Source organism: Triturus cristatus, chromosome 3_2 (genome assembly GCF_964204655.1).
Source record: "Triturus cristatus chromosome 3_2, aTriCri1.1, whole genome shotgun sequence".
In the NCBI taxonomy this organism is placed as follows: Eukaryota; Metazoa; Chordata; class Amphibia; order Caudata; family Salamandridae; genus Triturus; species Triturus cristatus.
Window position 1 is genome coordinate 1,078,603,745 of NC_140584.1, and position 25,219 is coordinate 1,078,628,963.

General features: G+C 42.0%; 1 protein-coding gene across 1 annotated transcript in view; it reads left to right on the plus strand.

The window, feature by feature from the left end:
- The window catches only part of GALNT17 (polypeptide N-acetylgalactosaminyltransferase 17), a 1,717,045-nt gene that overhangs the window by 1,591,263 nt on the left and 100,563 nt on the right, over positions 1-25,219 (plus strand). Inside the window, exon 9 of the mRNA XM_085649814.1 lies at positions 19,187-19,282. Within this exon, the coding sequence (XP_085505940.1) occupies positions 19,187-19,282 (96 nt within the window). The remainder of the gene's footprint in view (positions 1-19,186; positions 19,283-25,219) is intronic.

The window sequence follows — 25,219 nt, forward strand, 5'->3', positions numbered from 1 at the left end:
ACGCTGTTGGCTACAAAGGTTCCTGTAGATCAGCAGGTTCATCTTGTCAGAGTTCAGTTTCAGCCAGTTAGCTCTCATCTAGACTGCTACACTAATTATGCAGTAGGAAAAGTTGTTTCCGGTGGTGGTGGACTTTTTGAGATAGGATGAGTTTGGTGTCATCAGCATAGGATATGATGGAGATGCCATGTGGTCTGATGATTTTGGTGAGTTGTGTTGTGTAGATGTTGACAGGGTTGGGCTGAGCGATAAACTCTGGGGAACTCTGTAGATCAGATTCTTGGGTTCCAATGTGTAGACTGGTGGTATGACTTGCTGTGCTCTTCCTATCAGGAAGGAGAAAATCCAGCTGAGGGCCAGTCCTCGGACACACTTGTTGTGCAACCTTTTGACAAGGTTGTGGTAGAAGACTGTATCTAAAGAAGCAGAGATATCAACTATGATGAGTCCAATATTTTGCTGATTTTATGTGTGCCAGCAATGAGTGCTAAATGCTGTGGTTTCTCCAGGAACCTGATTGGGAGTGGTTGAGTAGCTCTTAGAGTTTGAGGTGGTTGGTGAGTTGGTTGTTAATAATCTTTTCTAGCACTTTGGCAGGGAATGGGAGCAAAGAGCTGAGTCAGAAGTTGGTAAGCTCACTAGGGTCAGCTGAAGGATTTTTTAGGAGAATGATGACTGCTGCATGTTTCCAGACTCCTAGGAAGGTGGTGGGTTTCATAGAGGTATTGATGATGTGTCCCCACAAAATAATGTTTTGGGGGGGAGGAAATCTGATTTTTAATATGATCAATATTTTAAAAAGTTTTGCTGTTGGGAAAATATTTTATAAAATTAAAAACATTTCTTCTAAAAGAAAATACATTATTTAACATATTTTTAAATACAATGTTCTACTGTAAATTTTACAGTATAATATTCCTTTGTTTTTTAGTTTTTCAGATTTTAGGAATAGTACAACATACGTTTACAAATAGATTAATTATTAATAGTTATAAGAATAATCTATTATTTTACATGTTTAATTGCGAATATTTAGTTTTGTAGTTTAGGTAAGTGCGTTTTTGATGCCATTTCTAATGTGTTTTATAGTAGAAAATGTCAGTATAGGTATAGAGTATTGATGTGTATATACATTTTATGGTGTGTAGTGCCTTGCAGAAAAAGTTTTAAAATGTTTTGGAAATAGTAAATGTCACCTATTTAGTGCCCAGCAACTTCCCAAAAATTAGTTTAGATTGGAGTGGGAATAGTTAATGTCACTCCTTTGGTGTCTAACAACTTCCCCCAAATTGGTATAGATTGGAGTGGAATAGTAAATGTCATCCCTTTAGAGTCCAACACCTTCCCCAAATTTGTATAGATTGAGTGGGAATAATAAATATCACCCCTCTAGTGCTCAACACCTTTCCCACATTGGTTCAGGTTGCAATGGAAATAGTAAATGTTAGCCCTTTAGTGTCCAACACCTTCCACTAATTGGCTTAGATTGAAGTGTGCAATACACAGTAACACAAAGAAAACATCACAAAAAGACTTCACACTGGTTTAGAAAAATCAAAAATAATCTTACAAATAAATCAAGACCAAAACGACAATAATCCAATAAGTAGAAGTGGGATACAGATGTTTAATGAATAAAAAGAGTTCTAGCACTTAGAAGCACTAAGCACATATGGGGGTTATCTGGTCACGCTGGACTGGAGCAAAGTCAACAGTTGAGGCCGACCATGATGTAGTGCAGGTGAGGGACAAGAGCCACTCAGCTCTGGTGAATAGAGTACCTTGATCCTGGTCGCAACAGCGAGATGCGGAGTGCAGACGGGCGAAGTGTCGCTGGGGCCTGTAGTTGAGGTGACGTGTCTATATTCTCCATGCAGGAGCGGTGATGCTTTGGATCCGTGGAGCGAAGTGCTGTTTCTGAGTACATTGGTTCAGAGTACAATACACCGGGCTAACCCAAGCTGGAGGGACAATAAGTAGATCTTCTCCATGCAGTGGCAGTGTTGCATTGGTTCTGAAGTGATGGTTCCAGACGTGATGCAGCGATTCTGAATATGATGCACCAGGTTCTACTCCTGCAACAGGGTCTTTGCACTGGTTCTGCTACACGCAGACAGGAAATGCATAAATTTCTCTGATGCAAGTATCTACATCCACTTCCAGTGAAGCAGACACAGGAGCAAGGATAGAGACTTTGAAAGCCCTGAGTCTCAGGCAACAGGATGCAAGCCAACAAGCCCTTGGAGATCACTTCAGTTGCTAGTCAGAGTCCAGCTCTCCTCAGCAGGATCAGAGAGCAGCAGGCAGCAGGGTAGCACTAGCGAAAAGTAGGCCTTCCAGGTCAGCAGTACAGCTGAGTGTCAGTCCTTGATGCAGCATGGCAGTTCTTCTGACACAGTCCAGTTGTAGGTCCAGAGTGTCTGATTTTGTGGGGTCAGACACCCAGTGCTTATAGCCAAATGTGCCTTTGAAGTGGGTGTGACTTCAAAGAAGTATCTTTGAAATGCACACAGGAATTTTCTTCCCAGACCCGGCTCCAGACTATTAGTAGGGGATAATCAGCCCTTTGCGAGGGAATCAGGGCACTGCCTACTCAGGTGTAAGTGTTCCTGCTCAGGTAGAGCCACCATAATGCAGATGAGTATGCAGTTACCCCTAACCTTCCTGTGTTTGTGTCTGTCTAGAGGGAATGCACAGTGTAGCTGACTCCTATGCCAGACATGTATGGGAGACAGGCTGCAGGCACACAGAGCAGTAAGAGCAAAGAAATGCCCAATTTCTAAAAGTGGCATTTCTAAAAAAGTAACATTAAATAAAACTTTACCAGTAAAAGGAATTTATCAATTCCATTCCAAAGATGTAAAGCATGATGCAGCTAGCCATTTCTAATCAGGAATTACGGCTGGAAAGGGTATTAAAAAATTCCAAATGTTAACCCATGAGAGGAGTAGGTCTCACAGTAATGAAAAACAAATGTGGTTGTTTTGTCACTACTAAGGCATGAAAATCTTAACAGTGAATGTCCTTTTACTTACACAGCACCCTGCCCCTGAACTACCTAGTGCCTACCCTGGAGGTTACTTATGTGTAATAAAAAAGGAGTCTCGGGCTTGGCAAGTAGTTATAAATGCCATGTGGAAGTGACAGTGACCTGCACACACAGGCTCTGCAATGGCAGGCCTGAGGCAGGTTTGAAAGGCTTCTAGTGTGGGTGGTACATTCAATGCTGCAGGACCACCAAGGGCATTTAAGGTACAGGCCCTGGGCAAATGGTATTCCCCTTTACAAGGGACTTATAAGTAAACTAAATATTCCAATTGTGTATACACAAATCTTACCATGTTTAGGGGAGAAGCACATACACTTTTGCACTGGTTAACAGTGGTGAAGTGCTCAGAGTCCTAAGGCCAACACAAAGAATCAGCAAAAACAGGAGGTAAGCAGCAAAATGTTTGGGGGAAGATCACTCTACAGATTACATTTCTAACATTTGGGAATGGTAAATGCCGCCCCTTTATTGTCCAACAACTTCCCCAGATAGGGATAGAGTGTAGTGGGAATAGTAAATGTGAGACCTTTAATCTCCAGCCCCCTCCCTCAAATTGGTATAGATTGGCATGGGAATAGTAAATGTCCCCGGCATTCAACAAGTTCCCCAAATTGGATGAGATTGGAGAGGGAATAGTAAATAATACTTCTTTAGTGTACAACACTTTCTTAAAAAATATTTATACTGGAGTGTGATTATTTAATTTTACAATTTTAGTGTTATGTTATTTGTTCAAAATGTGTTTGTATGTAGTAGTAATTTAATAAAAAAGTAATTAGTTGTATGTTTGTAACAAATATTATTAATTACATATTTTCTATAGAATACAGACATGTAACACATTTTTTAAACTGTATTTATTTTGTTAAAGTTTATTTAATCTATACATTTAAAATTTTTCAATATATATATTTCAATTATAAAACAAATGTACTAATACATGTCAATAAAACATTTCTTATATATTTTTATCATTAAATAAAAAATGTAAATCATATTTAAATAGTATTGTATGCTGACCATTTTGTATTTGTTTCCATTGTTTAACATTTTTTAACATATTTTAAATAGCGTTTTACATATTTTCAACACCATTTTAACATAAGTTTTTTCAGTATATATTAAATAACTATATATATATATATCTCATACTATTATTTAATTTATACTTTACAATTATTTAGAAAACAATTCTGACATTTTTGAAATGCTTTAGATAATTAATTATTATTTACATTTTTAAATACATTTATTTAACATTTTGACATTATTTCCCATTCATTTCTATGAGAACTTAGGGCCTGATTACGATGGTGATGGGACTGCATTGGTGGTGGTCTCACTGCTGACAGCCTGACCATCACACTACTATTCTAGCGGTCGGACAATTGTCTGTCGGGGGGACTGATCACCGCCTTGCTAGGATCCGTGATTCCGACAGAGCAGCGGTCGGAATCAGCATCCCAAGTGAAGGCGGTGCAGAGGCAGGCACCACTGTCCGGATTACGAAATAAAAAGGCTGTAAGAAAGGGACTTTGGAGGCCCTAAACAGAACCCCGTCCATTGTTGTCCACCAAAAATTGCTCTTAGTGGGCACATATAGTGCCCGCATGCACATATATAAGCTGTGTGTTTCATGCACCACAAGGTGAAAGGAACATGGTGCATGGATGTGCACAAAGTCCTCCTTTACATTGCTGCTTGTGCTGGGGCCCTTTTCCTAGGCTGCAGCACAAGCCACCATGTAAAAGAGAGATTTCAAGCTGCCAGCAAGGGGGTCCTATCATAATGTGGTGGTCGCACTGCTGACTGCTTGTCGGGCGGTCTCCTGACCACCGTGATAGTGGTTGGCGGTCCGACCGACCGCTTTCCAAATGAAGCCCATAGTCTTTTTTTTTAAATTTAACGTAGCAGCCGTTTTTTTACTGCTACCTTCCGTTTTGTAGTCTTTGTGTCATTTTGGTCTATTATCTGGGATGCAGGTCACAGTAAGGTGCTCAGGTTTGTTCTAAAGGTCTTTTTAAGGGTTTTGAAGGTAGGGAGGATTTGAAGGGGAAGGTCTAGAGGTCAGCTATAGTGTTGTTTGTGGGATTTCTGCACTTTTAGTAGTAGTGGTTTTTACTAGTGTATCGTTTTGGGTTTTCATATACTGTTTTTGTCATGTATTGTTATGTTATGGTATATTGTGTTATGTTGTTTTACAGATGATTATGTTTAATGTACATGTATTTGTGTGAATGTAATGTGTTTTGTCTGTGGGTTTTCTTGTTACTTGTTTACTTTACAGGCTTTTGTGTACCAAAGTATCCAAGGGGCATCGGGAGTTACAGGATTATTTTAAAGGAGGTTTATTATAAACCAAAATTTTTAATTTCCAATTTTTCAAGTTTCTAGGAGCATTTCTGTTTTTTAAGCACTTTTTGTGGTTTTTCATTGTTCCGATACACTTTGGATTGCTTCGAGGCATCTCTATTGGATTCATTATATTTTTGCATTTTTTGGGGCTTTTCAAAAAATATTTTGATATTTGGAAATGTGTGGTTTATGTTTTGTATTTATTTTGTGTGATGGACTGAGTTTGTTCCTTGAACATTTTGAATGGTGAGGTTTAGATTTTTCGTGTAAATAATGTATATATTATTTTATTATCTCAGGCTTATTCAACATTGTGTTGTATTTAATGCTTAGGCTGATGTAATCCTATTATGCTTATTATTTATATAAATAATGATTTGTCATGTTGGTTTACATTTTGTTGGTTTTGATTTTGATTTATTTTTAAATATGTTTTTTCTATTCTTTCTAAGCAATAGATTCCTTTGTTATTTATGAAAATTTTACTTTATATTGTAGCATGTCATACATTTGCTTGGTTTGTTTGCTAAGTTTAGGTGCAATTTGGTTAAACTATTGCTCCATTCATAATTGTTAGTTTTGCTCTTTTTGTAATGCTTCTGTAAATGTAGAGTTTAGGTTGGGTTCTGACTAGTGTGGAGTGGAAGGCAATATGCCATCCTTCCTGTGCATTATTATTGACTTCATATGCCAAGGTGCTGTCACAAGCATTCCACCATTGTATTTGAAATAAGTGGCTGCATCTGTGTCCAGAGCAATGCAGTCTGTCAATCCAAGTGTCTTTGATATAATCCATTATGGGGCTTTTTTTTGTCTTCATTTTGTTGGTAGAAAGAGTTTTCCATTGGTAAACTGTAGTGATTAGCTACTTCGGGAAAGGGGCATAAGCGAGTGCTATAATTTATTTAATTTCAAAGACAAACAGGCTGTTTGTAGATTATTCTACACTTAGGACCGATTAAGAGTTTTAATGGTGCGAGGGCGAGTGATCCTCCACCACTGCGGCCCCAGATTACGAGTTAATTGTAGTCTGGCGGGTGGGCACTGTGGCGTTCTTAGAGTGGAGCCTTTTTCAAAGCCTCACAAGGTTCCTGCACGACATGGACTAAAAAGTCCATGCCATGCAGGAACTGTTGTGCAAGCACACAGGGAAGCACATGTTATGCACCCTGGTGCATGCACAAGTGGACAAGGCACATGGGGCTTTTCTAGGGCCCCCTTTGTTTCCTCCACCAGGGTTGACATGGAGTAGGAACCTCCATGTCACTACCGGTGGAGAGGTAACTCCTAATATGCTTGCCGGGACCGTGGCTGTCCCGCCAAGCATATTTGTTCCTCTGACCACCAAGCCACCTCCAGGGAACGGCGGTGCTCTGGCAGCGGCAGCAGTCCCAAGGTGGTCCAACTTCCTAACCAATAATGGGGTGGTTGGCCCACTGGTGCGGCTGTGGCTGGACCGCCACCGCAGCACCACCATGAGTCTGGTGGTCCTCGGACTGCTGGACTTGTAAATAGGCCATAAGTGCTTATTGTTGAATCTGTCTCCATATGCTATGGTTGAAATGATTGTAATAGCCATTTATGGCTGTGTGGGGGTATATTTGTTTAATGGTTTGAATCATGGCTTGTTCAAAATCTATAGTTATTTTTATCACTAGTAGTTATTTGTTTTCTGTTTAATGTGGTTTATGGGTTCGTAGTAAGTGCTGCTTCGTTTAGTTTGTAGTAGGGCATAAATAAAAGGGATATTTGTGATTTGATATTCACCATGTGTGGTATATATCTAAGTGTGTGGTTTGGGACACATTTGGAAGGTCCCATCCATCATTCAGGTTTGTCAGTGGCTTAGTTTTACCAAATTATCTGCTGGGGAAAATAGTAGGATTTGTTTATCAATGTTTAAGTTGCCATGTAACAGGAAATGATCCTCATTATGTTTTTAAACCTATAGAGGTATTTCTATGTCTAGGTCTCTTCTAGGGGAGGAGAAGTATTGCTCGTGGCCTTTTTACTTCATGCAATAAAACGGCTTAAAGTGGGTATAGGTGGTAGATGGCCTGTGATGTGTTCAGGGACTTATGGGAGTATATATTTTAGGATTTTGGTTGTGGGTACCTCTGAGCTTGTGCTTGCCTTGCTTTTATATCCTGCAGTGCTTCCCTAACTTCTATTTCTGTCACATTTGGAGGGTAATTATGCTCTCTTAAATTATAGACAACATCAACTTGTGTAGTGGCCCTACCATTGCATGCATTAAAATAATATTTGCTACATTTTCAATTTGCATTTTCTGTTGCTGTACTTTCTAGGTTGTGGCTGGAGCCCATCTGACTTAGTACCTGGTTTTCTTTCTGGGATTTATGTATTTTGCTCTCTCAATCATGTATCTGAAAGGCGAGTAATAATATAAAAGAATACAATATTTTAACGTTTATATGTTTGTTATTTATATATAACATTTTTCAACTATATCTAATATTTATTCCTACATATATCTTCTTATTAGATGTTTCATACTGTTTTCTAGCTTTCCCTTTGGGTGTGTTGTAATGTCAAGCAGGTACTTTCTTTTCTATTGGAAGAACATTTGAGCATTTGTGTTGGTAGTTTGTAGACATTGAAGTAATAATGTATATTTGTACCCATTTTTGAGGTGATTTTATGATTTATTATAATTTATGTATACTTACCTTAGTTATATTTTATACTGCTTTGTGATAGGTGTTTTTTCAGGCAGGTTGGCAATTTTTGAAGTTGTAGTATTTTCTTTTATGGAGTTCATTTAACAGATATAAATTGGAGAGTGTTATCTGAAATATTTGCCATTTTACATTTAAAATGTATTTGCAAGTAAGTTTTACTTTAAATATAATTTGTACTTACTTGGCAGGGTATATATTTCTTCTTCAAGGGTTCGGTCAGAGAATCTGGATGTTTCCTTGTCTTGTAGTGTTTGTCATTTTTGAAGTATTTAGCCGGCAAAATGAGTGTGCCTTTTATATTGTTGAATTAATTGTTTGCCTGATTTTGTTGGTTAAAGTTATTGGTTAGTTTACTTTTAGTTTTAGTTTGATCAATTAATTGTTTGCCTGATTTTATTGGTTAAAGTTATTGGTTAGTTTACTTTTACTTTTAGTTTGGTCAGTTATGTCTTATGGTAAATTCTGATTTAGGTTTTATTAATAGTGTTTCATGTATAGATATTTCTGTATATATATGTATACATATATAAATACACCATCCGTGGAAGCACCGGTCTCCAAGGTCAGAGCCTACCCAATCAATTCGAGGGAGGAAAACAGACCTGCGGAGGTAATACAAATTTTGTATGAAAAGCCCTCACTCACCAACCTGGTTGGTGACATGCTTCATCATCGGGCTCCACCGGGCATGGCCGAATGCCATCCCAGTGTGCTGCAACGCCAGGTTACTGCGGAGCGGGGTTGTGTGTGGTGATAGTGAATTTAAAATTCCCAATTGAGTCAAAAAAGTATTTTATTCGTTTTGCTAATTGGAAAATTAAAACATAATAAAAAGGAGTGATGGTCAAAAAAATAACAGACCGGGTTCACTCCGTGGCGGTCAACATGTTTCTGCCTTTATGTGTAATTTACAGGCTTTCATCAGGACCAACGCCCTTGAAACATTCTTCCAGTGGATCAACACCTTGGATCCGAATCTGAGATTCACCTACACTTATGACTCTCATGAAGTCGTATTCCTAGATGTCTTGATCACTAACAAACATGGTTCTTTACATACCAAGACACATTACAAGCCTACTTCTAGAAATAATCTTCTAGAATTTACAAGCTTCCACCCTCGTGCACTGCGGGAGAATCTGCCTTACGGGCAATTCCTCCGCTTACGACGGAATTGTACCGCTCTGGGAGACTTTAAGGCACAATCTAGTGATCTGACTTCTAAAATGACAGCCAGAGGGTACCCTCTCCCCCTCCTTACTAGGAGTTACAAACGGGCCAGAAACCAACCCAGAGAAGCTCTTCTGGAGGACTCTGTCAAAGACGTCACATCTATACCACTTACATGCGTCACCACTTATAGTTCCCTGTCCAATGCCATGAAAAAAGTTGTCACGAAACATTGGCGCATCATCAACAGCAACAAACGGAGATGGGAAAAACCTCTGTTCTCCTTCAAACGGGCTCAAAGCCTGCGTAATAGCCTAGTACAGACGCGTCCCATTACCAGACCTAACACTTCTCAAAGATCCATCACAGAAGCATGGGGCCTTCCCAAGGTTACGGGCCATTTCCCTTGCTCGGATTGCAGTATATGCCATCTGACTTCTCACACTACCAGTCTTCAACTTGAACCAGGCAAGATTTGGACCCAAAATAGCCACACCAACTGCAACACACCTAATGTTGTCTACCTTATCACTTGTCCCTGTGGCCTGCGCTATGTAGGGATGACCACTAGGAAAGTGAAACTCCGCATATGTGAACATCGGAGCAACATTAGGTGCAAAAAAATCACTACTAAACTCAGTGAACATTTCCTCTCGGTTAACCACACCACCAATGACCTGCACTGGACAGTAATTGAGGAAGTCACTGCATGTAGAAACACTCAAAAAGTCCTTTTCGAGAAGGAACAAAGATGGGTGTACCGTCTGGGTACTAACCTCGTGGGTCTTAATGACAATATACCCTGGGTCAACATACTCTAAGTATGCACTTATGTTTGCAGCTACTTTTATTGTACCATTGCTCTACAGTGACCGTCACATTTACTGAGCTGGGTCACCATGTGTGACTTCACCGAGTCCTGTTCTGACCCCCTGTGCTGTACCCCATTACGCTATCAACATTTACCTACTACACCAGGGGCACATGACATGCAGTGTCCCCTTATCATACCGCTTCCCAGCTTCTCACTGGTTTTCTCCTCTGTTTGAGCTTGTGGACGTGCGCTGATATAAACCCCCTCCTATCTGCAACTAGTGTTTCAATCAGACACACGTTTTCGTTGTGTCAAGCGTGCTCATGCGTCTCCGCTTTGCACCGCATAAAGTTTCCTTTTTCAAGCTGTCTTTTTTCTATACTACGGACGAGCCTCCTTTCATTCTTGCTTCCTATTGGCTGTGTTTTAACCTATCAGTACACAGCTTGGGAGGTCCCGTCTCTTTAATTAATTAAACCAGGGGCAAATGACATGCAGTGTCCCCTTATCATACCGCTTCCCAGCTTATCACTGGTATTCTCCTCTGTTTGAGCGTGTGGACGTGCGCTGAATTAAACCCCCTCCTATCTGCAACTAGTGTTTCAATCAGACACACGTTTTCGTTGTGTCAAGCGTGCTCATGCGTCTCCGCTTTGCACCGCATAAAGTTTCCCTTTTCAAGCTGTCTTTTTTCTATACTACGGACGAGCCTCCTTTCATTCTTGTGTCCTATTGGCTGTGTTTTAACCTATCAGTACACAGCTTGGGAGGTCCCGTCCCTTTAATTAATTGACGAGCCTTTTGCCTCTAGGCGGCCTATTGGCCGGGGCTCATCCAATCGCATCCCAGCATGCGATGTGCTGCCCTATCACCGACGGGCTTCCTTCTTGCACTCTTGTTCTTAGGAACCTCGCACCAGGTCTCTTCTCTCCCTGGACCCGGTGGCTTGAGGCGGTGTAGGTTCCTAACGGGTGCCGAGCAGCGAGGGCGTAAGTGGACCTTCTGGCTCCCATTTCCTTTTGGTAAGGCTTACAGTACTGTTCGGCTTGTGTTTTCACTATTCAGCCGCTCGTGGCCGCTTTTTCTTCCTTGTCTCTTCCAGGGTGTGCCATATTTGCTCGCACCTCTACCCCGGGATCCCTGAGGCGACGAACAGTCTAGCCTCACAGTAAGAACTTCTCTATTCCCCTCGGCATTTCTACCTATCAGGAATGCTTCACGGGCCGCGTTCATTGTTCCAATGGACCTTGCTAAGTTTTTAGTCTCACACGTAGCATTAGGACTCCACGTTGATTCCGTGATACATCGCTAGTCACGCTAATCAGATGAAGTCCTTTACTTCCCTGACACCAGTATCTGGCTAATTCTAGGTGCACTGTTAGCACATTGTTGATGCACCTGAGGTACAGATTACTGGCACTGTCCCCATCCACGCACTATGTTTGAGCCTATATTATGGCGCTTTATAATGTCATGACTACGCACATTTACGATTCTTTTGTGTTTTGTCTTGTGTTTGTATGTCTCTTTTTCATTATAGAGTAAACTCGTTTCTCTTCACCATTATAGTTTTTGGCGGATTTTCCCTGTGTTTTATATTATTTTTCACACAGCAGCCCACGGGAGGGTGAACCTTAGCGCGTTCACACCACCGGGGCACCCACACTTCCACTCTGGTCCTGATGAAAACCTGTAAATTACACATAAAGGCAGAAACATGTTGACCGCCACGGAGTGAACCCGGTCTGTTATTTTTTTGACCATCACTCCTTTTTATTATGTTTTAATTTTCCAATTAGCAAAACGAATAAAATACTTTTTTGACTCAATTGGGAATTTTAAATTCACTATCACCACACACAACCCCGCTCCGCAGTAACCTGGCGTTGCAGCACACTGGGATGGCATTCGGCCATGCCCGGTGGAGCCCGATGATGAAGCATGTCACCAACCAGGTTGGTGAGTGAGGGCTTTTCATACAAAATTTGTATTACCTCCGCAGGTCTGTTTTCCTCCCTCTAATTGATTGGGTAGGCTCTGACCTTGGAGACCGGTGCTTCCACGGATGGTGAGTGCATTCTTGAGATTACACTGACTTCGTTGGTTTACACAATTTCCCTCGAGGGGATCAGTCGTGTTATTACCCTTCCTCTTTTGTTGTTACTTTACATATATAAATATACATATATATATATATATATATATTCACTTAAAAAACCATAAGTTTCACACATGTTATAGTTAGCTGTACATTTCACTCGTAAAAAACCAATGAAATTCCACGTTATAGTTAGATCAGGTAACTATAACTTGCGCGCCCACAATAAACTGCTGATGACATCACATATTACATCACTCATGACATGGTCAGTGACATCACTCTTCACATCAATGATGACATCTGAAATGACACATTGTGGATTGCGGTCGCGCAAGTTATAGTTACCTGATGACATGTGTGAAACCTATGGTTTTTTAAGTGAATTTGCAAGGTTTTTTAAATGCTAATTCCTAACTATAACGTGTGTGAAACCTATGGTTTTTTCAGTGAATTTGTACGGTTTTTTAAATGCTAAGTTATGTATTTATTTTTTATTCTTTTGTCTGGTTTTTCACCGTGCGCACACCCTGCGCGCACGGTGCGCTTCATACCGTGCGCGCCTCGCCTTTTTTTACACAGTAACAATTTTTTTTTTCTCCCTTGCGGGTCCTTCAATTTATTTAATAAATGTGATTGTTATTTCTTTTTTTTTTTTTTTTGCCGTGCGCGTACGGTAAGCTTACCGTACGCACACTCCACGATTTGTTTTTAAAATTATTAAATGTATTTTTCGTACTTTTTGGTCCTTCGTGGACCCCCTGACAAACGCTAGGGGGTCTGCAACTCTCTTCATTGCCCCCTTTTCACGTTATCCACCTTTGTTTTTCAGTGCGAGAGACAGAAAATGGCGGCCGACACTTTCTGATTTCGACCGATTCGAATGTTTACAGTCATGTAACCACCAATCAGAATTGAGCTCGCGCACGGCACCGTACGCGTACGGTAAGCTTACCGTAAGCGCACGGAGCGCGCTTACAAATATATATATTGCTTTAAATGCTTTTTTCTCAGGAACTACTGAACAAATTTACACCAGACCTACAGAAGGCACTTCCTTGACCTTATGGCTACCTCTCTGCCAAATTTCAAGTAATTCTATTCAGCCGTTCGGGCTGTAGCTGTGTCTAAAGGTCCTATGGAAAAATGCATGGGGAAAACGCGTTTTGGGACCCCCCCTTTTTCTCAGCCCCCGCTTGACGAATCAACCCGAGACTTTCAGGGTAGGAGCTGAGCGGAGCGCCCCATTAGTTTTGAACATTTCGCGAGGATTCGTCAACCGGCGCCAAAGTTATTCAAAATAGAATTTTGAGATTTCCTATGGAAACACGGTCCTAACTATAACTATCTACTGGCGACCGCCAGTAGATAATATATATATACATATATATATATATTCAGATATACATATATCTAAATATATATATATATATATTTTTTTTTTCTGCAAAATACCAAACTGTTGACACACGCTGTGGGCACAGTCATGATGTCAGTCAGACATTTTTTTATTCATGGGATTATGAATAAAGACATTAGACTGACATCGTGTCCTGAGCGTGCATCAATATAGTTGGATAGATAGATAGATAGATAGATAGATAGATAGATAGATAGATAGATAGATAGATAGATAGATAGATAGATAGATAGATAGATAGATAGATAGATAGATAGATAGATAGATAGATAGATAGATAGATAGATAGATAGATAGATAGATAGATAGATAGATAGATAGATAGATAGATGGATGGATGGATATACAATTTATATTGTTGTATATATGTTTGTAGTTCATGTATATAATGTTTGGGGGTTACATTGTTATGGATTTAGGTATATATTTTATTTGGGGGAATTTTAAATATTTTAGTGATGTAATATATTTATTTTTAATGTAAGCATATGTAAATAATGTTTAATGATTATTTTTAAATAATTGTTTTATGTAAAAAGTGGGGTTTTGTATTCATTAATGATAATCTATTTACTTTTGTGATTTTATTGTAGGTGCTATTGTGTGAATCAATATTGTTGACATGTTATATGTTTATTTAAAGATAACAATATTTTTGTTTTTGATATTTGTGTTTCTGATATAAGTAGAAATTGATATTTATCAAAGATATGTGTGTTCTTGATATTTGTGGATTTATTAGTTAAGTATAGGAAGGCAATATTTTTGTTAACAATATTTAATTTCCGATATTTTTTTGTTTTGATATTGTATGCATTGATATTATATCAGTGATCCAGTGGTAGCGCTGGAGTGTAGCCTTGTAGGTGGTGTTAGCCCCCAATCATTGGTCAAAATCGAGTCTTAAGTCAATCACCCCAAACTTACAACTGGGAACCTCGAAATCCTGTGGTGCTTCAATGTCAGGTCGATAGACATTTACCACCATTTTGGAATGGAGCTAAAATAAAAGTACATCTCATTTATCAGTTTTTATAATTATCAGTCAATTACAAGAAGTTGAAGAAGTTTCTAAAACCTTTATTTATCTTGATAGGATTAGTATGGTTTTTCTTTTTTATTCAGATTAGTCCAATTACAGAAATATCGATAAAAGGTTTGATTACTGACAGCATAAATCAACAAAGTGTTGCATAAAGGGATCAGTCCCTATTTATCTAAAGTGCCTAACCTGCACTATGGAAACCCATGAAAAGTTTCTTCTGGAAAAGAACAAGATTCTCGGAGCATAGTTAAAGTATTGAACTTCCCATAAAGAGTCATTCTGGAAAACTCAGTTGAGTTCCCAACAGCTGCAGTAGCAACCGTTAAAATAAGGTCAGAGATAGAAGAACAATTTCAACAGTAGTCTTGATTAAATGCAAGAAGAAAATCTCTGCACGAAGAGTTAGGGTAAAGCAGGGTAAAATCACTGTCAGCAGTAGCTTTCAGTAATAAGGACCGAGATCTGAATGAGAATAGATAAAATAATAATGCCCCCTCTATATATAGGAACCCTCAATTATAAAATGAAATACACATATAATGTATTAAAAATGAGTAGGTCTAGATCATCTTCAGCCAATCGAAACCAATTGTCCAATGGTGTCGCCACCTTCCGTTGCTTCTCCTCCTGATTTCCACTGTAAACATTTATGCTGGTTCATAGTTAAACTAATTTTACACTTTATTGATCCATGGGAGAAAGTTCTCATGAGAACCTTCATTCTTAAGCTGGTAGCGGCTACTAAAATCCCGTTGCGAAGACAAGTATATATCTAATTTGTTCTTTATTCTACCAGTCTATTCATTATAAGCAACAGCAAATTCATGTCAAAACAGGGAGAGCTAATTTGGTGTGATGAAGCAAAAGAATACTATCTTAAAGTCAGCACTTCCTTTAGTAAGATGCTGGTGCTAGGCAAAATATTTTAAAGAAATGTCTATTCAGCTATGAACAAGAGTCGAAAGAAAATATGGTTTGGGCCTAGTTGCGGAAGCACATTGAAAATGATACCCTACTGCATTTCTTTTCACTTCACATTAATCTTCTAATATGTTATAAGCAAGCACATTTTTCTTACGTGTGATTTATTTCCTAGCAGTGTACCAAATGCAATCTAAAGTGAAGTTCTAATACGTTTATGCAAGTCTTGTTTGATTAAAATGTAATTCTAACAGTGGTTCAGGTTTCAGCATTGTGGTTGGATCTCCATTTTCTTTCTAGCTGTTTGCAGTAGCATTTAAATTCCGGTGTCTGTAAACCAGTTGGGTTGTTTGTTGGTTCTTCTTCGTCTGTTGTTTTCAGTCAGTGCGAGTGAGTCTGCACATTGCTGTTACTGAAGAGATCTCATATTTCGGTGGTGTACTTGCTGAGCGAGTGAGTGTTGAGAAACATGCATGTAAGTGGTTGTTGAGGTGCTGGTATGGTGTGAGGAATTTTGCCAAGTGGACAGTGAAGGTCGTGGTGCGAAGGGGGCGTGTGTGGGTGTGCTGCTGAAGGTGAAGAGGCAGTGGTTGCAGGTGGCCGGTCCTACTTTGGTGTGCAATGCAGCACTAGCGGGTGGCTTGATGTTTTGGGTTGAGCAACCGTAGGATTGCTGTGGTGTAGTAGCGAGGTCTGGTCATACTGATGTTCGTGAGGCTGGGCACAGTCCAGGCATGGACAGGCACAGACAAACGTGCCTTTGGGGTGTTCCCTGCGTGCAGTCATGCAGTGGCAGCCATTAAATAGGTCATGTGAAGGAGGGAGAAACCTGGAGGGGCTGCAGACAGGACTAGAATGAGCATGAAGCAGGGAGAAGAGATTGGAAGGTGACACAGAAGGAGCTGGTAAGAAGCACAGAATGCAGGAGTAGGGGGAAAATGCACGGAAAGTGGGAGGATGGGAGCAAAGGGGACAGAAACTGGGTAGGGGCCTGAAACAGAGGAAAGAATTAGAAAAAGGAACACAATGAAAGGAGGCACAAAAGAGCAAAAAGCACAGAGTAGACTGCACAAAAATGGCAAAAGGTAGGAAAGCGAGAAAGGCACCAAAAAAGAGAGGGGCACAAAGTGAAGAAAGTGGTAAAAGAGAGCAAAAACATAAAAAGAGGCACGGAAGTGAGAAAAGGCACCAAGCGCAAAGGAACCAAAAGTGGAGGAAAGTGGTGAAAGAGAGCAGAAAGCACAAAAAGAGGCAAAAAAGAGGGAACGGCACTCAGAGAGAGGGCACAGAAGTGGAAGAGAGCAGAGAACAGGCACGACAGAATGTGGCAGAGAGAGTGCGAGTGAGAAAGAGAGGCGATAGATGGCTGCAGAGAGAGTTGGATGGGAGCCTCAAGGCACAAGACCGGGTCTAGGAGAGCCTAGACGGGTTGAAGGATCAATCTGAGGTAAGTGGGTGGGGACTGGGCCTATGCGTGGGTAACCTAGTGTGGCCAACTGGCATGGGTGCAAATTCAGGACGGTGAGTGTAAAAATTCAGGACAAGGGGTCAACATTCAGGACAAAAATTCAGGAAAGGAGGTCAAAATTTAGGAGAAAAATTTGCGGACACATCAGTGGATGTAATGCAATAGTGTATAAATAAATAGGCAAGGAACATAAAGTACAAGTCACTTCTCCTGCCCTGTCACTTTCTCCTGCCCGGTCACTTCTCCTACCTCATCACTGCTCCTTTGTCATTTCCCTTGCCCCGCCACTGCTCCTGCCTGTTCACTGCTCCTGCCCGTTCGCTGCTCCTACCCGTTCACCGCTCCTGCTCATGCCTAATCACTGCTTCTTCCCTGTCACTTCTCCTGCCCCATCACTTCTCCTGCCCCGTCACCGCTCCTGCCCGTTCACTGCTTCTACCCTTTCACTGCTCCTGTCCAGTCAGTACTCCTGCTCATGCTCGATCACTGCTCTTGCCTCATCACTTCCCCTGCCCCCTCACTTCTGCTGCCTCATCACTGCTGCTGCCCCGTCACTTCACTTTCCCCGTTCACCGCTCCTGTCCGTTCACCACTCCTGTCTGTTCACTGCTCCTGTCCGTTCACCGCTCCTGCCCGGTCACTGCTCCTGCTCATGCCTAATCACCTCTCCTGCCCAGTCACCTCTCCTGCCCCATCACCTCTCCATCCCTGTCGCCTCTCCTTCCCTCTCGCCTCTCCTTCCATGTCACTTCTCCTCCCCTGTCACCTCTCCTGCCCTGTGCCTTCTCCTGCCCCGTCACTTGTGCTGCCCCGTCTCTTGTCCTGCCCCGTCACTTTTCCTGCCCCATTACTTCTACTACCCTGTTCACTGCTCCTGCCCCGTTCACTGCTCCTGTCCTTTCACCGCTCCCGCCCGGTTACCGCTCCTGCTCATGCCTAATCACCGCTCCTGCCCCGCCACCTCTCCTGCTTCGTCACTTCTCCTGCTTCGTCACTTCTCCTGCCCCGTCACCTCTCCTGCCCCATCACCTTTCCTGCCCGTCACTTTTCCTGCCCATCACGTCACCTGCCCATCACTTCTCCTGCCTGTCACCTCTCCTACCCCGTCACCTCTTCTTTCCTGTTGCCTCTCCTGTCCCGTCACTGCTTGTGCCCCGTCACTTTTCCTGCCTCGTCACTTTTTCTGACCCGTCACTGCTTCTGCCCGTTCACTGCTCTTGCCTGTTCACTGCTCCTGCCCTGTCAGCACTCCTGCTCATGCCCGAACACTTCTCCTGTCCCATCACTTCTCCTGCCCCGTTCACTGCATCTATCCGTTCACTGCTCCTGCACGGTTACCGCTCCTGGCCATGCCTAATCACTGCTCCTGCCTGTCACTTCTCCTGCCCTGTCACTTCTCCTGCCCGGTCACCTCTCCTGCCCCATCACCTGTCCTTTCCGCTGCCTCTCCTGTCCCGTCCCTGCTGCTGCCCCGTCACCTCTCCTGCCCCGTCACTTCACCTGCCCTGTCACTTCTCCTGCCCGGTCACCTCTCCTGCCCCATCACCTCTCCTTTCCTTTTGCCTCTTCTGTCCCGTCACTGCTCATGCCCTGTTCACTCTGTGTACAACATTGACAAATTACACAAGGGGGCAAGTCCCCCACAGTACTCTGGGGAAAGCTCCTCTGTAATCACGAACTACGATCTCACTGGCGCATGATATGCTAAAGGCAGACGGCTGGCGCATTGTCATTCGAAAGGGGATAATCGGCCTCAGTCGGAATGACAATGGGCCTGCCCACAGTCTGTGAGAGCTCAGGGAGGAGATGCTGCAGCCTCTAGAGTTCAACAGAGAAGTGCGAGCTGCCCCCTGAGAACTTTTAATCTCTTGGAGCTTCTCGCAGGGAACGCTGTAATTAATGTCCAAAATTACGGAACAAAGGCGTCTGTAAAAGGAATGAATAAGAACAACGGACAAAATGACGGACGGTCCTTGAAATTTGCGGACGGTTGGTCACCTTAGGGTAGCCCCTAATGTTTGTGAAGTCTATTAAAATATTGATTACAAATGGAACATTCTACATTGCCAAATGTAAGCTGTGTTATTTCAATTTCTTTTGATATTGTTGCATTGCACAGTAATCATGCAGACTTATTTTCACAGCTTCGGAACAATAAAGCAAAAGACGTTTGCCTGGATCAGGGTCCCCAGGAGAACCACACTGCCATAGTGTACCCCTGCCATGGCTGGGGCCCACAGGTTGGACAACTTTTTATTTATATATACATATACATACACATACATGTCATATGTTCTCCATTTCTTCCGAACGCATTTCATGTTTGATACAGCATTGTGGAGACACTTTCTTTGGTGCGTGTGCTGAAGGGTTTGATGAAGCCTGGGTGCATGCCCGGGTTGGCGTTTGCCATTATTCATTTGTTGGCACGTGCTATTTTCTTTCTAGGTGCCTGTATGTGCTTTCGTAGGGATTTTGTTAATCCGTCAAAGTCTGCTAGAACCAAATCACTCAGAGCTTTCCTGCTCTTGGCCTTGTTTCACAACGAGAGCCGAGCTAGTTTGATGTTCGATCCTCACAATTCTTCTCCTCTCCTCCTTTCCTCTCCCCTAGTATTTTGCTGCTAAGGAGCAAAATCTTCTCGTCATACAGGGAAATATAATATTTTATCTTCATTTTCTAGTCATCCTCCCACGTGCCTAGCTGAAAAGTTGCCCATGGCATTTTTGACACCGTCAACACGTCTGGCCTTATAGCAAGAGGTGTTGCATCCTGCGAATTCTAGCTCTATCTTCACCTATGTAATTATAGGCCTAAAATGACAGCATTCCACATTCTGCTTGCCAGGATCCCAGGACTCGCCAAAGAAGTCATATATGATGAGGGGGCTATTTGAAGCTAGCTATGTGTGTATGTCAAGCAAGTCAACGCAAGGCAACACAAGTGCTGGGGTTACATTCACAAAGCCAAGCAAATCTACATTTGAGTGACTTCACATCACTTTTCAGCCCCAGAGTAATGCAATGAAGCACCTTGCACTGCCTCGTGTACACTGCAAACCTAGATTTATTAACAGCAGTAAACTTGGGTTTGCGTCGAAATAGTGCACGGACCCGAGACAGGCCTAATAAGGAGAAATTTATTTATTTCTCCTTATTACTTCCTCTTTGCGTGATGCATTCTCTTGCATGTATAGAAAGAGAACTATGCCTCTTAGGATAGTTTTTATGCAGGAAGGTAACCCTTTCTGTACAAAAACAATTCTGCCTGTAACACAGGCACACTTTCACCATAGCACACGGGTGGCTGGTTTGGTGGCAGGATGCCTGACGTGTGCAAGTGCTCTGAGAAAGCAGACGCGCGCCATGGTTTAATAGATATTGGTGCATTTCTGCTCTCTCCCTTTCACACAACACAGTAAGTTGCCTTGCTGCAGTGCGTTTTGTGAAAGATTAGTAAACCAAGGTTCGGGTGGTTTATGCAACAGACATTTCACTGTGTAAAACTAGTGTTCATGCCTCACCTGGTGTAACTTCAATCCACTCTGAGATTTGCTTTTGACTATGTGCTCCACTTTGTGGTATAACCTCAACTGAACATCGACATCTGTCCCCAGTGGTATTCCTCTTCTGAGCCCACCATACATCACCCTGTGCATTCAAAATACACCCAGCACTCTGGTGGTTTTTTGAAAATGTGTGTCTGCAGTTCTGTAGATATGTCTACACGTGTAGAAGCTATCTGTACCTGAGTTCATAAAAGAAAAGGAAAACTCATTTGTACTAATAAAAGAAGAATATTTTTTATATAATAACAACAGTATCCCTCCACTGATTTGGTCAGGTAAGAAGGCGCTTTAGGGAAAAGCTCAAAGTGATGGCTCCTCACCCAGTCGAGTCTGGGGGAGATGCAGGGCAAATCCTATCAGGATGTATGAGTTCCGGTATGATCATACCGAATTTATTGAGGGGTACCATTATTATGTTGTAAAAAAAGTTTTTCTTTGCATATCACATTTGAGTTTTCCTAATTGAAACCATCCTTATTGAGTAAACTAGGGTCTGTTCATGGTCCTGATGAAATGCCTAAACCATTTGGGAACTTATGGGCATGAAATATGTTGACCCCACTGAACATACACAGGGCTCATTATTATGCCTGATTGGTTCACTCATGTTTTTAATCTTGTCACAAGCACTCGGCAGCAATAAATACTGGTATTGGAGCGCCTGTGGTAAATTTTAACTCCTCTGTTACCATCTCTACCACTACTCTCACAATCACCCAACTAGGGGGCATATCAACAGGGGCTTTATCTCTGCTTTTTTGGCTTTAAAAGCCAAAAAAGCAGAGGTAAAACTAGCGCCCTATCAACAACAGGGTGCTAACGTGCAAATTTGCATGTTAGCACCCTTTTACTCTACGCTTCCCCTTGCATCTCTAATGAGATGCAAAGGGGGCGTTCCAGAGTAAAATAATAGGAGAAATGTCGCTAAACGACATTTCTCCTATTATCAAGAATGTGGCTAACCCTGTTAGAGACAAAAAAAGCAGCGCTAACCGCGGTTAACGCTACTTTTTTACGTCTGGTATTTTTCAGACTTAGCCATGATATCCTATGGAAGGAGGATATCATGGCTAAGTTCTCCTGTCCCTATCAACAAGGTAACGTGAGATTATCGCTGGGTTTCCAGCGATAATCTCACGTTAGCCTGTTAGCGTGAGTATTTTTATCGCTATTGAGATAAGCGTTGCCAATAGCACGCTATCTCAGCGATAAAAATTCACGCTAGCCGGCGATAATTATCCTAGCGCTAAGTGCGCTTAGAGATAATTATCGCCGGTTGTTGTTGATATGCCCCAAAGGTAGGTATCTGAGATCAAGCAAGTACCAGGTCAAAAGGAGAAAAAGATCTCCATCAATTAGTCTGTGTCTGGGAGTCCGCTGGGTATTGCAGCGCCCATCCAGTGAAGAGCTTGCCCGATGATGAAGCAAGCCTCCTAGGTAGGGGAGGGCTATTGCATCCTTTAAATAAAGGTTCACCTAGATCTGTGGAGACCGTTGAACCAGAAGTCAAGTTGGCCACTTGGGTGAGTAGTGGAAGGGCACACCAAGTCTGCTTATGAATATCATTACTATCTACCTGGAAAAGAGCAATCCCTGACACATGTTTCGCTTTTCTCAGAGCCTGTCAGACTGTTTGCCCTTATGGTAAAAATTATGTCAGAGTAATGAAAATCTGAGAAATACTGTTTGGGGTTTCTTTAAAATTGTGACTGTTCATTAGGACAAAGCAATTAACCTATTTCCTAACAGCTGTGTTTTCCGAAAATCATCTCTTTCAAAAGCAAAATTAATCTAAGTGTGCATGAGGAAGGTATTTGTTGTGAGATAAACAGGCAGTTCTTGTTACCCTGAAATCAGTGTCAAACCTGCTTTTCACAGATCCTGCAAATGATGCATTAGCCAACAGCCATTTCTCATAGGTGCCTGTTTATGAACTTCACTTTTGTTTACCACCCCATTAGCTGGCAAACATAATGATGTTTCATCATTTGCTCCCTTCACATCTTAGCTCTAAGTGATAGCCTATTAAGTGCCCGTTTGCGTTCTATTTCCTGTCAAGAAGGTGCATGACTCATTCTTCAATGGCCGAGATGCCCCCAGTGTTCCAGAAGAAAGCTTCACTATGCATAATTCTGAGCTGAGGGGAATTAATCTGATTTCGTCAGGTCACCTGGTTCTAAAATGAATGGCTTAAGCTTCCAGCTTTCTTTCTGGTCATTAATTTTAATGGAGTTTTCCTTTCTCCCGCCTTGCTCTGAATTTAAATGTTTGTCTTTTGGATAATGTGTTTTCCATCTCTCAGTCAAGCTTAGCAAAACGTCATTTTTTCTTTCTCTTCTTCCCATTCGAATTTATGGTTTCCCAAAAAGAGGGTTAGTTACATTAAAATAACCACCAGCGATGCAAGCAGGCATTTAGCTAAAGCTTTAGAAATCTGCTTTGTACTCTGCACCTTTCCGCTACGAAACTGTGAGGTAAACAAAGACCTCAAAAATAATAATCCCTAAATTGCTTTACTGGATATGCCTTTATCCGAATAAAGTAATTCATTGATTGATTGAATAATCACTAAATTGCTAGCTGCACATACTCTGAGTACATCTTGGCAATGCAGCACATATTTCTCCCTGAGCCCTTTTTTGCGGTCTCACTACAGACAGCTTCGGCTATGTGTCGCAGACAGTATCATACAATAATAAATAGAATGGGCTTTGGGTCAACCTCGTGCTCAAAACTCAAACCGGAGGGCTTCCTTGTCTATCTCAGTTCCTTGCGTTTTATTTGATAACTTCCTCCGCCTACTCTTGTGTTTGCCCTGCTCTTGCCGCATTTCTGAAATAATCTTGATTTTCATTGGTTAAGGTGTATACTTCCATTGTTGACGTCATGGAACAATTTTTTTTTGTTGTTGCTTCATTTCTGCTTTTGCACTCCATTTGACAGCATATCCTTCTCCTTCATCAGGTTCTTTCCTTCCCCACTCCTCGTCCGCCTCTCTCTCACCTCCCCCTACCTGTCCTCCCCCTCCTCTTGGAGGAAGTCTTTTTGCACCAGTGGGTTTCTCATACCAAGAGGCTGTGGGCTTGAGTCAATCACCATAGGGTGGGTTTGATATGCAGTGGATGTTGTCCCTCAGCACTATTTGTGCCTTTTGGCACCCCTAGCCAGCTCTTTTTTTTCAATTCTAATTAAAGATCAGTTACTTCTGTGATTTGTCCAGGCACTAAACATATGCAAGAGTCCAGCACTCTCCGCTCGCTAGGCACATGGGACGCCTCTCTGATGCCACTGGGGACATTCTGGGGAACTTGTTAGGCATGATGTAATCCATTGCATGTTCAAGAATTTGACTGTAGCGGCTGGGATGGGGTGGGAGTGACGGGGTGGGAGGGACGACATGGAGGTGGGGAGTAGGGGGTTAAAATAGATAACATAACATAACATGTGTATTTGTAAAGCGCATGTTCACCACTATGGGTATCTTGGTGCTGAATAAAAGGTGTTTGTTGTTACCCAACTCAACGGTACTCCTTTTATCGACCTCAGATGGATGAAAGGCTGAGTGAACCCGCACACATAAAAAAAAATACAAAGAACATACCTGCCATCCGACACTAATATCCGTGTCCTCGCTGCTGCAGGCTCTGGATGTGGTCTCCTTCCTCCTGGCTCTCCTCGGCTAACGTGGGGGAAAGAGAAAGGACTTCCGCCTGAGGACAACGCCAAACCAGCCAATCCTGGAGCTGCACGCAGCTCCAGGATTGGCTGGAGCAGGCTAACCCAGTTCTCATTTTGAGGCTGGGGCCTGTGGCTGCAATCCCTTGGCTGTTTTTCAGCTTTAGGATTGCAGGCTCTGAAGTACGCAGGGTCAGATTGGCAGCTGTGTGCAGCTGGCCAATCTGACCTGCGAACTGGCAGGGGGCTGCATTACTAGTGCAATCACACTGATCAGCCCCGCCCGTGCCACCGCGCTGTAACAGCGCAAGCCTTAAACACATTATTAAAATGGTGTTTATTACCATAATATTAATGTGTGTGCCTGCTGTGCTGGCAGCAGGGGGCGACGTTCCTCTGCCATAATGCAGGAGCTGCCGGAATTTGAACCTCGCATTGCTGGTTAGAGTATAAGGGTATTCTAATATCCTGTGCCATTATTTTTCAATTAGTTCCTCATCTAGATTTTCAGTCTAAATAACCAATTGTATGTACCATTAGCTTAAAATTTGTCATGTCAGTTACAGCTTTGTATATTGTATCTGTTTTGTGGAAGTTACCATGGCCAGTAATGTGTGCAATACTTTTGTGTGTCTCGGGAGCCTTAATATTTGTTCCCCACTGTTTTCTGCATTGGTTTGATTAAGAAACCCTGAAAGACAAGAATTGTCCAGTGTGTATTAGGTATTTCTCTACAAAGCTTTGAAATATATGACATTTTCCCTTTTCTACTAAATCTTCAAATGGGCTTATGTTCCCTTCCATTCCCATGCTCATGTGTCTATGCTATCTGCTATCTTGTGGAATCAGGGTAGGGTAAAAGTAAACTTTTCTGGAGGAAGGGGACTTTAATGTATTTGATTGGACATCAACTTTTTGACACTGCTGTGCACTG